General features: G+C 44.9%; 1 protein-coding gene across 3 annotated transcripts in view; it reads right to left on the bottom strand.

The window, feature by feature from the left end:
- The window catches only part of TPM1 (tropomyosin 1), a 39,116-nt gene that overhangs the window by 1,408 nt on the left and 23,684 nt on the right, over positions 1–14,024 (bottom strand). The window contains exons 7-10 of one of the 3 annotated variants that reach the window (XM_063142700.1): positions 11,650–11,712; positions 10,759–10,828; positions 8,619–8,697; positions 5,255–5,385 (exon numbers count right to left, since the gene is read on the bottom strand). In XM_063142700.1, the coding sequence (XP_062998770.1) occupies positions 5,382–5,385; positions 8,619–8,697; positions 10,759–10,828; positions 11,650–11,712 (216 nt within the window). In that variant the 3' untranslated portion in view covers positions 5,255–5,381. Of the gene's footprint in view, positions 1–5,254; positions 5,386–8,618; positions 8,698–10,758; positions 10,829–11,649; positions 11,713–14,024 lie in introns of those variants that run through there. The other 2 variants (XM_063142702.1, XM_063142701.1) reach the window with 2 other exon arrangements.

Raw genomic sequence — 14,024 nt, 5'->3', positions numbered from 1 at the left:
AGAAAAGAAAGAAAAGCAAAAGTGTGTCAGACAGTCAGTTCCAAAGAAAATCCAGGAGATGAAAATTTAAACCTGTCGTTAAAATTGCTGATGACAGGACTTCAGAAGCAATTTTACACCACTGATATTTAGCAATTAGCGGAAAATGAAAGGGCGGGAGGACAGGGAGGAACCATCAATTTGACCATTTGGGAAAATCTCAGTTGACTTATTTTCGCAGCTAAGCAAAAAACATAAAATTAAAAACACACACCCCAGTGGTTAGTTTTATGTTACATGCACACTTTGTAGGACAGCCATTAAACACATTTCACTGATGCGGCACATAATCACGAAGCTCCAGAACCACATACAACCAAAACCTCAACAGTGATTTTGTTGTGATGCAAGTGTACCTTTAAACTGACCAGAGGTTATCAACAAAAGGCCTCTTATTTAGGGTGCTTGATTTAACCCGTGCACAAAGCTGTTTTTACTGGGACTCGAAAGCGTGTGTTCAGGTTTCAAATATGAACCAGCTGGGAGTACATTTGATTTGGGATCTTTTAAACAAAGATTCTGGTTTCCAAATTCTCCCGTCCCCACTTACTAGCAAAAAAACAAACCTCTGTTACAAGAGACAGAGGCTGCTTTGGTTTTGTGTATGTTTTTTTTTTTTTTTTTTAAATATTACCAGGAGCATAGCTGGACTTGAAGCAGGAAAGGGAATATCTAGATAGGCCACAACTGATTTAGGGAACTTTAAACCTTTCCTAAGACAAGCTGGCAAACAATATTTCTTACAGGCCTCTTGCATATTTCCATATGAATGAATCATACACATATTAATTAGAAAGAGTCAATTCGTACTAAAGATTAATCTTCGTTCAGGGCCAACTTTAGTTCATTAGTTAGACGGCGGTTTTGCTCAAGCTGCTGGTAGAGCCGGTCTGTGCAAGTCAGCAAGCGGGTTAGAAGAGAAGAGAGAAAAAAGAGAAGAAAGAGGCAGAAGGAATCAAAAGTTAGAGACACAGCCAAAAAGTTAATCGGAAAACGAAACAAAAAACCCACACAGGTCAGTGGAAGTTGCTTTATATGTCTAAGGAAGCATCTACTTCAAAAAACTGAAACACACACAATCTTAAGTGCTCTACCTCGTTGTGGAACAGAACCTTTGAAAAGAAGAAACTTCTACTGTCAACAGCGGGCAAAAGAGCCACATAAGAAACACGCCATTCATATATGGGAGAACTCCCACCCATTTCTGCAATTGGGGCTGGGGAAATTGATGGGGGGTGTACCACAAGGCATGGTCAAACAGGTCCAGTAAGGGTTGCAGAGCAGGAGATAGATTGTTAAAGAAATCCACGCTCTTTGTGCTTCATTCCTAGACCCATGTACTCGGACACACTCCCACCGATGTCATTCAGCTTTGCTTCAAGTACGTGCACTTAGGATCACTGATTAAAATCTTCATTATAGGAGAAAACAGACCAGCCCGAGTCACCCATCCAAAAGCTTTCTCAGCTCAATTAGTCAATGCACAATGAAGTTACTGGTGGCCTTTCGCCAATGAATCTTCACCTTTGGGATCTCAGTGAAGAATGACTGTCTCAGGAGATGGGTTATCTAAGGGCTCAGTTGAGTGTTCCTTCCATTGCCTAACCGAGTGGCTGAAAACAGAGTTGTTCTTTTGACTCCACTCCTGAATGGAGAGCGGCCCAAAGCCTCTGTGTGTTGAGATTCAAGGGCAAAGAGGTTTCCTACTTGCAGAAGAGAGTCCTAAGATGATAACTTGACAGCGGCCAGTAAACTGATAGAATCCAGGCTCTGTTATCTCTTGTCATCAACCTTCCAGGCAGCTGTTAGCTAGCTCTTTCTATGCCCAGAAGAACCACATAGATTAGATGCCACAGGACACAAGGGTATCGAACCCCAGGCCTGCAGGTCAAATCCAGCCCTCTCCAAAGGGCCACACCCGTTCACTTAACTGCCAATCATTTGGTTTCCTGGCGTTTGCACGATTCTTTCCCCATTCAAAAAGGTTGAAGTCACTTTCCCAAGGCTTAGTTATTGTTAATAAGAGCTTTAAGATAAGATAAGCTGGGTTTTTTTGGCCACAACCCTTTTGCCACACCCATCACTGGAATTCAGCCACGGACTGAAAAAGCCTGGACAACCATCCTATACATATAAATAGAATTGCGGTTTTGTGAGCCACCCTGAAAACAATGAGGAGGGGCAGTATAGAGATTTGGTAAACAAATTACCTAAGTGCACCGAACAAGATACGATCATAAAGGTGGCCAGAGATTGATTAAGGTCTCTTTCCCATCATATTTTCAGTATATAAAAATACTGGTTTAAACCTTTTCAGTTAACCAAGGATAGCAAGATAAGGAAGAGAAATGAGAGGCCAGAAACAAACGTGCAAAAATAATATATGACATAAGCCGCAATAATGATGGAATAATAAAACTGGTAACACAGATGTAACAATTGTTTCATCCACAAAAAATTGTAATGTTACAGAATTGACTAACCGCCGACAAAAGTCCATTTTGATTAGCGGCACAATCCTATGAATGTTTAGAGTGAGAAAAGTCCTGCAACTTTGGAAGGACTTCTCCCTCAAAACATGCATAGGAGCGCAGCCTAAAACTTCATCGTTAAACCTTCCACATATTATGAAGACAAATATAAGAAGTATAATCATCCAATTTTCATATAAGAAACCTCACCAAGTTGCTGTGCCCACGGTGTGATAATTTGTAATTATCAAGAAAACAAATAAAGTATATCTCTGAATGGCACTCTCAAATCAAGGTTCAGAGTCTCAAATCAAGGTTCAGACCAACCCTTTCTGAGGGAATTCCTCTCTCTATCAGAAACCAAAGAAGCATAAGATGTTTTTTGTAGCTATCAGAAAGTAATGGTTCATTGGCGAAACTAAATCGTGATTTAGGAAAGCATTTTGGAAGGTATTTTATTTGTATTGACTGTATTTACAAATTATTGTTACACACCCTAATGAGTGCAGTGACTTACAGCACAATCCTCTACAGACCTACTCTGAAGTAAGCTCCAGTGAGTCCAATGGGGCTTATTCCCAAATAAACAGGTACAGGATCATAACCTTAAGATGCATCCTATATACATTTACCTAGGGATAAACCTCATTGAACTTGATAGGGTTTGCTTCTGAGTAGACATACACATAGGATTGTGATGTACCTTCTCCTATGAAAATTGGATGATACTACATTTTGCTCTTCAGAATACATGGATTACTGGTGAAACTTCCATTAAAATGGGAGTTCTGCCAGCTATTCTGTAAAATTTCAATTTCTTATTGATGAAGCAATTGTTGTATAATTGCGCAGTTGTGAGTGGCCTTTTATTTCGCTGATTTATAAGAGGCCCGTGTTTCTCTCTCCTTGTGTGTGTTTCATTAAAAAGCTATACTGAACATTGGCAGAGTTTAATTTGGAGCAACATTAACAATGGTGGAATAAGGAGTTGGTAGATTGGAATAACCAATCTGGGGACCGGGGTATGTGCGCATCCTTTGATGAGATTTCTATTTCTGCTTGTCATCGTGAGAACTGCTGTTTAATAACCTTAACTTTAAGAACAGGGAGCCTGATTTGCTTGCTTCCCTCTCCTCAATCCTTCTCCCTTCTGTGTAATGTATTTCAGACTGTAAGCCTGTTGTTTGTGGGCGATTGTACGTAAGCCATTCTGGTCCAGGGGCAAGTTAATTAAAATGCTTGAAATAAATAAATAAAAACAAGATTGTACTACGAATGATGACGAACAGTGGCGCTAAACGTTCAGCGCGACATTCCACTGTTCCGAGCGAAGGAGTTGCAGGCACAAAGCCCTCCTTATGCAGCCTCCGCTCAACTCAAGAATTCAGTACTGTAGGAAGAGGGCAACTGTTTGGCCATCATTCACAACCCCCTGGCAGTGACTTCAGGTAGTAGCCATATCAGGCAATTCCCAACTACAAACTGATCCGTGATGAGAGCAAGCCCAAAAGTACGTGAACTCAGCCCGGGGCATGTGAATACTTGCTCTAATTAAAAGTGCCCAAATGAACGCTTTGCACAAAACCAGCTTTGAAGACAAGGGAGAGCATTGGGGAAAACCCCACACCTATCTGATTCCCTCTGTCAGCAAAGCCCAGGCTGCTCTCTCTCCCCCTCTGACCACTGCGCAACCCAGCCTCCCCTTTTGATTGTGCCACTGCTCCCATTATTAGGGTGACCCTATGAAAAGGAGGACCGGGCTCCTGTATCTTTTAACAGTTGCATAGAAAAGGGAATTTCAGCAGGTGTCATTTGTATATATGGAGAACCTGGTGAAATTCCCTCTTCATCACAACAGTTCAAGTCCAGGAGCTATACTAGAGTGACCAGATTTAAAAGAGGGCAGGGCACCTGCAGCTTTAACTGTTGTGATGAAGAGGGAATTTCACCAGGTTCTCCATATATACAAATGACACCTGCTGAAATTCCCTTTTCTATACAACCGTTAAAGATACAGGAGCCCTGTCCTCCTTTTCATATGGTCACCCTACCATTACCCTTAATGAGTCTTTGCTGCTGACTTTGCTACCACCCACCATCATAAGGGCCGGAAACTTGCTTGTGTTTAAATGAAAGCCAAGGTTCTCAGAACATTCAATTCTGCATAGAACTGCAGACGGTGTAAACATACACAACCCTCGGTTTCACCTTTACCCCAAGACCAACATGGCCTTTACCTCTGAGACTAAAGACCTCCAAATATTTCACCTTAAAACCCAGCCTGAGAAATGTCACCTGGGTTGATGTTAAAAGGAAGGTCAAGTAACGAAAGGAAATATCTCGTTGAAAAGGAAGAAACTTCTAGGAAAGTTTCCAGTCTAGTAAAATAGCCTGAACATGGCTGGTTTTGCATTGCTTGTATTTAAGCCAGAGGATTTGTGAAATGGGATGTATGAGCACAGGGGAGAAGAACAAAAAGAAAGGAAAAGAGACAGCCAAAAATAAATAAATAAAAATTAAACATAAGAACAAGCCCCTAATGGCGAATCAGCAGATTTTTCATTTTATTCAAACTTGAAATGATGGAAATAAATAAAAGGCAGAAGGAATAGCAAAAGAGATACAGCTTACACAGCGGGATTTTTTTTTATTTTACATTGAAAGTTGGGAGAGTTTCTGTACAGTCAGAAAGGCGCAAAGGGGAGGGGGGAGGGAGAGAGTGTGCCTCACGTCCTCTGATTGAGTGCTAGGAAGGAAAGGTTACAGGAAGGTAGGAGGACAGGACCATGAACTGAGAAACAGCCAGCAACTTGGAAAAGATGGTTTGTCCAGCGTGACGCAGATGCCTTTGGAGAAGCGAAGCAAAGACATTTATCTGTGTGAAGATAAAGAGACAGGAAATAAAAATAGCATAATGGAGGGATTGGAGGGTGGGGAAAAGGAAAAAGAAGAGAAGATGCAACAGCATAGAGAAATGGAGTCTGCCTTGATAAAGGCGGCTGGTGCCAGGTTTTTTTTTATTGCGCATTGGAGACGGCGGCCAGGGTCATTTGGCGCACCGGCCAAAATCAAAACTTCTCAAGCACTGCATTCGGAACAAACAAAACCTCACCCCCGGGGACAAATTCATGCAACCGGGCCCTTTGGCATGAAGCCATTTCAGTTCTGAGCCCAAGATCCCAGTTCATGCAGAATTTTTCCATGGTTGGGCAAGGAAATAATGGAGCGTTTCCCCACAACAACAACAAACCCTTTTGAAAAGCTGAGATTCTCTCTCCCCCACAACCCCCAATATTAAAACTGGACCTGTACTTCATTCTTAATAGCAAACGTTAAAAAAAGAGAGATTTACTTCTTGGCATTTTAAGAGTAAGGATTGCACCTTACTCTTGTAATGCCTGGGGCATTCTGGGAGATGCAGTCCAACACATCTGGAGCGCCCCAGGTTGAGGAAGGCTGCCTTAGAGGAAGCACTCGCTCTTGTCTCTGTGCATGTTTCCATTTGGGGCAGGCTTTCTGACCTAGGAGGCAGCAACCTTGGAACAGTAAAGCACACAGAGACATAACGGGCAGCCTCCTCTACGGGAGTGGTAGTCAGATTCACAGAAATGTTTCAATGGCATCATTTCCCCCCCTTTGAAACACACCTGCAGTTCTTGTGGGACACAGTTTAGGAATGACTGCGATGATAAGCACAGAAATATAGGAAAGGGTAAATTGTCGGGGGACGATGGAATGGGGTGTAGGGAGAAGAGGCCCATTTGCCCAAACATCTTCCGCGCACATTCGTTGCGGATGTTTAGAAAGGCCTGTGCAATAATGAGAGCACTTCCTTAACAAAATAACTCTTTTAAAAAAAGGAATTACTCTTTTTTCAGCCTATGCACACAATGCTAAGAGTCAAAAGGCTCCAGTTAAAATAATATCCTGATTTACAGATCTGCTGGTATTTCAAGTCAAACACAAGTGACTTTCACCTCTCTCTTTTCTAAATTCACTTTAATGGGAGGGGGAAGAATCTTTAACTGGAGGCCTTCCCCAACCTGGTGACTTCCAGATGTTTGGGGCTTCAACTCTCAATAGCCTCAACCAGATGTTCAATGGTCAGGAATGTTGGAAATAGTAGTCCAAAACATCTGGAGGGCACCAGGTGGGGGGAGGCTAAAGTGTTCCAGAGCCTTTGAGGACCTTCCAACCGTCAGAGAATTTCCACCTTTTAAAACTGTGTTTTAATCCCGCCAGATTCCGCTACAACCATCAGTCCACATGCAAAAAAATAATAATAACCCGTTTTGTTCTCAAGTAAAAACATCTTGCAAAATGTTCTTAAGGTTGTTAAGTGTGTGAGAGAGGACTTCTAGGGGAAGATTGGAAAATCAAAAACCCTGCTAGACAGATGATTTGGGGCCACAAAATAAAATTTAAAAATCCAAGGGCAGAACAAAAGCTATTGCGAAACACATGCAGAAATATTTTTTGTTTGGAAATTGAACTGCGTGTGTGTGTGTGTGTGAGAGAGAATGCAAATTACTTTGGTAGAGGCTCAGCCTGACACTGGCTATAAAATAGCAACCAGTTAATGCACAGATATTAAAGTACTGCATTTCTGTACATCACAATTCGGAAAGAGCCCTATTTGTTCAAGATTCCCTTTACTCTTATTTTTTAGTGAATTGGCAAACGCGGTTGTTAACCAAGGTTATCAGAACAATTTCAAGTTATCAGTACAATAGAGTTGACTTCTGCCCAGCATTTCTTAAATATTATAAAGCAGAACAAATTCACAGAATCTATACAACAGGCTTCCCAACCAGGTGTCCCTCAGATGCACTGGACTACAATGTCCATCATTCTAAACCATCATGGATGGAGTAGTCCAGCACATCTAGAGGGCATCAGGCTGGGGAACGTTGCTCTACAATGTCCAGCATTCATGAGTGACTTATCTCTTTCTTGTCCTGTTTTGGTGGCATTTTATGGATAAATACTCTTGAGACTCAACTTTACATGTATATTATTCAAGCAATGTTGATGCCTTTTCTCTAACTAGAGATTATCTTGATATAACTAATCTACGCTCCACCTGCAGGGCAGGCCCAAATAGCAAGGGAGTAAGGCAGATAACATTTGTGTACCGAAAGCTGCCATGTTCACCATGGGAATGAAAGCTATGTGGACTGAAGCACCTTGCAGATCAGATCTGTGTTGTGTGTGGGGGTGCAAGATGGCGGCTGAGGAATACCGAAATGGTACACCTGATCACTCCATTTTAAGAGCCATCTGGGTAAATTTTAAGAATCTGAAAAATCTGAAAGGGTGTTGCACTACTTCATCCCCTGTCCCACTAATCCCCATAAGAGGCTGGACATGTGAGTGCAAAAGGGACAGAGAAGTACAGCCTGTTGATTTTGACTTGGTTTATAACTCGGTTAACAAGATGAGGATTGCCAGCTTTAAAATGTGATAACCTTAAGGGCTAGAAACTTTGAAATGCTGGTACAGAAGAGAACTGGAAGGAGATACTCAATGCATAACCAAATTGGAGGGGTGTGTGTGTGGAAGAGCAGGAGGGGAAGGGAAGCATTTGAAGGCACACATTTAGGTGAAAGTGAGCCTTGCAGAAATGTTACAGAAATTCATCAAATCAAGCAGGAGGATTCCCCACTCTTTATTGCAAGAGAAAAGTTCCTAGGCACTCTCTCTCTCTCTCCTGATAAGTTTCTCAGCACCAAGAGCCTCAGTTGAAAGCTGTGGAATACCACAACTAACTTAGCAATAACGTGCATTAATATGGTGCAAGCCAAATCAAGGCAGATTGACAATACCCTGTGCACTTTGAAATGTCAAAGTGGATATAAACAACATTTTACCCTCTGATGATAAGCCTTTTGAATACCCAATCCTTTCATTTTTTTAAAAAAAAGTGTATCTACAAAACAATGAGGTCTAGAAACTTATTTTTATTAAAATGTGAGTTTTTAAAGAGCAGTCAGGCTGCCGAGAGCCCACCCCTGCACTAAAGAGTGAGTAAGCGTCCTCTGCAAGGCTGCACTTTGCAATCCAGAAGGAGGAGGGGGTCACAGGCAAAGGCAGGAGCAAGCCATTTACATGGAAGTCATGTCGTTGAGAGCGTGGTCCAGCTCCTCGCTGATGGCTTTGTACTTGAGTTTCTGAGCATACAACTCATCTAAGGGTCACCAAGGGGAAGGCAGAAGTGCAAGGAGGGCGGCAGAGACCGAGTGACCAGGGGTGATGAAAGGGGAGGCCGTCCGGAAACCACAGCAGGTGAGAGGGGGGAAAGGAGGTGCAGAAGTCCGTGAATGAGAGAGTGAAATAAAAACACAGAGAAGTCAAACAGATTCAGAAGGAATTCAGATAATGGAATGAATAAATGAACATGGGTGGAGGGAAAAAACACATGAATAAGGAATTGATCCGCGAGCCAAGCCAGCAAGCACCAAGGGGGTAGTGGGGGAAATTCTCTTTAATGTCAACCTTCCATTCAACCCAAAGGAAACCAGTTCTAGGATGCCCTCCACAGCTTTCCTGGAGCAGCAGAGTTTCTGGACTTTGATGAAAGAGGCAGCACCCATCAGTGGAAGAAATGGAAGAGGATGATGGGAAATCAACATGGGCAAGGAAAGTGTCGAATCCAGGGGCAGGCAACCTCCAGATGTTTTGGACTACAACTCCCATTATCCCTGAGCATTAGCTAGCTGGGGCTTCTGGGAGTTGTAGTCCCAGACATCTGGATGGCACCAGGTGGCCTATCCCTGATTTACTATGAGGTGAAGAGCCTTCTTTAGTGGCAACTCTGGTTACTCACAGACCACAAGGTAAAGTCACCTCTACAATCTCCTAGCTCTAGTTCTCCCATGAAGGGTATGAGCTTGTGCCTGGACTATACCATGTCTGGGGTCCCTGGATGCTCCTCTGTAAAAACAGTTTCCTACACCGACAGAACTACTCATCTCCCCGACAGCCCAGTGTGAGACATGTTGGGCAGAAGAGCGTTTCGTCGTGTGAGCGCCCTCCACGCCTGCCTGTTCCACAATTTGAAGTGGTATAGCCCAGGCACAGTTTCACGTCCCCCAGAAGGACTAGGCCATAGGCTAAGAGGCGGCATACTTGGAGGAAGAAGGCCGCACAGCCTCTGGGGAAAGGCTCCCTACCTGAAACGGATCGGGGCGCTAGCGTTTCACTGGAATAAAATCTTTCCAAGTGGCACAACTACGGGAGCGGGTATTTGCACAGCAGAAGGAACAGCGTTGGAGCTCAGGGTCTCCTATAATGTATCGGTCTTTCCCTCCAGCCAGAGAAAACATTTGGACGGCTCCAATCCTAGTGGGGTGGTGAATCCGCTTCGGGTTTCAGTCAGAACTCTAAAGGAGCTTGCATCTTGGAGAGCGCCTTTAGAGTTCTGACTGAAACCTGGACCGGATTTACCGCTGCACTGGCATTAGAGCTGCCAGCCTCCACTGTATCTTGCAGCCCCTTCCTCCCCCCCCCCCCGCCCCCCGGAAATAGCAGAACAAAACTTTGGCCATCAACACAGAGCACAGCAGAGCCTCTCTGACTCCCAACGCTGCACTCACACGCTTCTGGCATGGGGAAGCATCTCTTTCCCACCCAGTAGCTCCAAACCAAAATAAGAACAAAAAAGGAAAAAGAAAAAGAAAGAAATCCTTCACGGAAAAAAACACACACGGAAGGATGCAAACCGTTTGGGGAGCTACTCAGCCGCTGCACACTAATGCACAAACAATGCTGCTAATGTCACCGATAAATTAGCCCGTGGGTGCCACCAAATAGCTGCTTTGACCTTCACCGAGCTGCCGCGGAAAAATCAGAGTTTACTTGCAACATTCCTAATTGGAACGAGCGCAACGCCTCCCTTGGCTGACATTATCGGCCAACGAACTCAAGGCGCTGGCCATATTTCCTATCTGACTTATTTACTTTGGGGCTGATGGAATATTCCAGAAGAACAGTTTGGACGTCCGTAGGGAGGAAGCCTCAGGACACCCCCCCCCCCAAAAAAAAAAAAGGAGAAAAAAAGGGCAGCAATAAAAGAGAAAGGCACCAAAAGCAAAACCTTGTCTAAGTAAAGCCAATAATAAAACATTCAAAGCCCAATTTTCAGAGATTTGTCTTCCCCTTCACGTGACTAACGAAGCAGCCACGATAGAGAGGGCAGGCGTGGCACCGGCCTTGTAGGTGAACAAGAGATATGAAGGGAAGACCATACCTTCTAAGTCATCAATGCTCTTCTCCAGCTTGGTTACTGACCGCTCTGCAAATTCAGCTCGGGTCTCAGCCTGGAGTCAAGACACACACAAGAGACACAGGTCAGAATAACCACAAGGAAGATGCGAGAATGTTTCCAGAGAGGCAAAGAAAAGGCCATTTCTACACCAGGGGTTGGAAACTTGAGGCCTGCAGAGATTTTAGCATGATGGTACAGCAGAGGACAGGCCTTGCAAGAGCTAGGATGCAAGCATCCCATTCACACTGTCTTCTCAACATGGGACCCCCACCAAAGCCCTGATCTAAAGCAAATGATCTTAATAATCTCTACGTTTTTAATACACAAAGGACGGAGTCCCTCGAGGCCTTTCCGCCCACTCAGCTGGATGGAAGTTGCCCCAAAGTAGAGCGATGTCCTCAGACAAAGCGCCTCCCACGGCCGGCCCTATCATTAAGCAGAGTGAGGCGACTACCTCAGGCGGCAGATGCTGGGGGGTGGTGGTGGCAGTGGTGGCAGCCTCCAAGCTGTTCCTCATGACCACTGTTCCCACCCGTTGCAAGGCCAGAGCTGGGTATGCCACCCCACCTAAACTACCCAAGTGCCTCGGTTGCATTGGGGTACAGTATCCAGTCACCAGTGTGGAAGTAAGATTCACTACCAGCCCAGAAAACTTTCTGTATGTGCACAGGGGAAGGGGTGCCAACATGTCCTTTGCCTCGGGCTAAAAAAAGACTTGGCTCAGGCATGTGGCCACCTGTTCCAACGAGCCTTGTGCAGGAGATGTTCTTTGTGGCCTAGGACTACGTCCTCTAAAAAAAGCAGAAGATACAGGAGAAACCAGAGTTTCTGTCTCAGCAGCTTTTGCCCTGAAAGTTCAGTTCTTAGTTTTACCTCTTTCAGTTTGTCAGTAAGGACCTTGATCTCCTCCTCATACTTGTCTTCCTTCTGCGAGTACTGTAAATCAAACAAAGCAAAGCTAGGCGTCAGTCTCCACATCACCCATGCAAACGCGACATATGGTGTGCTTAAGATTGGAAGGTCAAGCACCCTAAAAGAGGTTGCAGGGGAGGAATCCAGCAAAATTACAGTGCCAGAGATTTGATCGTACAGAGCCAAGTGAAGGCTGGTTGTAAAGACGTAACTATATCGACGGTCAATTGGTTTATAATTGCTTACATCCCTAATGTGTTTTTAATAATGCCAACACATACTTGGTTCCCACTTACAGACAAAAGGTGGCCTTTGGAGCTGAATTAAGATTAAGATCCCATGCACAGAATTCAGTCCCAATGAACAGAGCAGGACTTACTCCCAAGTAAACGTGCATAGGATTGTGAGAACTGCTCAACACTTCAGGTTTTGGAGCACAACAGGTTTCAGTAATCCATTCCACGGTCAATTTTTTTAAAATTATGTTTTTATCCCACTTTTTAACCATTCCCTCTAGTTCCGGCATCCAGGTTATGAGTGCCCCATGCTGATGGAGCCAAATGGCACCATCTGTACACAGGAGGGAAGGACTGGCAGTCTTGGAGGAGCCCCAAGGTTTGTAGACGGACAGAAAAACGTGGTGAACACATACCCTAAAGGGTGTGTGTGTGGGGCTCAAAATAGCCCTGCGAGGACTGAGTGTGCTCAGTGGCCAAATGCCGAGCACTGTGGAAAGCGGGCGGATTGGAGGGGACATCTAGCTTTCTGGCTTAACCACTGCGGTTAAAACCGTGGTTTAAGGTGTCTTCTGAACACGGCCAACGCATATTTATCTAGTTACTTGCTTACTAGGCTACCTCCGCCTGAAAAGATTACGTTTCAGCGAGCCGTCTTGGCGTTTTCCATCACTGCAAATGACTGACCTAGTGAAGAGTTCTGTCTTGCTTAAAAGCTGGCGGCTCATCTTACCCCTGCACAAACAGGCCTGATCCATCCTCAGCGACAGGAGGTGTTGCAACGTGTCTATGTCGCGATGGCTGGAGGCTTCATGCCTGCCGTTACCACCTGCCAGGTGGGGGCCGGGGCCGGGCCGGTTAGGAAAGACCTTTGCCTGCTATCAGGGTTGTTCAAGCTCCAGCTGACTTGGTATAAAAGTTCCACCCAGCCTCTCCCTTTCTGCTTTATTGCTCTCTGTGTGATGGGAACCGTCATACTTGGGTAAACAACTCATAAGGGAAAAAGCTGAAAAGGACGGAGTATGTTAAGTCAGGGGAGGGGGAATAAACGTTTAAATGGGACCAGAAGAGTTCTTAAGTTGTTAAAGATGTCAAAGGAAGGAGAAAATGTTCACGGGGCAGGCAAAAAGGTATTTTTCATTCTTGGTGTCTGCATCGCCAGAACCAAGGGGGGCATCCCGTTTAACGGCAAGGCAACCCAACGGAGTCTGTCGTGGGTCGTGTGTTGCTTCACTGGTGACCCTAAAAATACTGGTGTCTCAGGCATCAGCAGGGGGACGATTATGCATTCGTCCAGCCCTGACTCTACATTAGAAAAATGGTTTAAAACAACCAAGAGTCAGAGAATGGCCTTAGGAGACAACCCATTATTCAGTTCTAGAATAATAAGAGTACTTTTCACACTGATGCCAAGGTCTGTTCTTGAACAGGCTCACTGCAGATTGCCAGAAGTTGCAAATGGAAAGAGTTTCCGCCTCACACGGAAGCCAACTGCTCACACTGGCTCAAATGCACAGCATTAAAAAGCAAAAAATCCACCGAGGTTCAGGCTGCAACACTAAGCAGAACTGTTTAGAGCGTTTTATTTGCTTATTGATTCACGGAAACTTGTTTGGTATTACGGTAGAGCTCAGCGGGGAGGGTGCCCGCCTTGGCTGCGGGGAGGCCCAGGCTGCGTTCCCAGCAGCTCCAGTTAGATGTGGCTCAGGCAGTGGAGGCTGGTGGCTCTGATGCCGGTGGGGTGGTGAATCTGCTCCGGGTTTCAGTCAGAACCCTAAAGGTGCAAAGTACTGCTCCACTGCATCGGAGCCACCAGCCTCCACTGGTCTCAGGCATCTGGAGAGGGGAAAGCCTCCGCCTGCAACCTTGGCTGGCTCTGTCCTTCCAGAGCATATGGTACTACTTGGAGGGACCAAGGGTCCAATTCCATACAAGGCAGCTTTCAGATATTCATGCTGTGTCCTTCACTGTGCCAGCATATCTCCTTGAGGGCCTGCGGGCGAAACGGTGATCCAGAAGCATCAGAACTAATTGGGATGTAAACACACTTACTAAGGAAGGAAGTTCCTTTGCCAGAGGCAGCAGGACTTACTTCCCAGT

The sequence above is a fragment of the Elgaria multicarinata genome, chromosome 16 (genome assembly GCF_023053635.1).
Source record: "Elgaria multicarinata webbii isolate HBS135686 ecotype San Diego chromosome 16, rElgMul1.1.pri, whole genome shotgun sequence".
In the NCBI taxonomy this organism is placed as follows: domain Eukaryota; kingdom Metazoa; phylum Chordata; class Lepidosauria; order Squamata; family Anguidae; genus Elgaria; species Elgaria multicarinata.
Note: the sequence above shows the minus strand (reverse complement) of the source record. Positions and strands in the feature narration are given on the sequence as shown.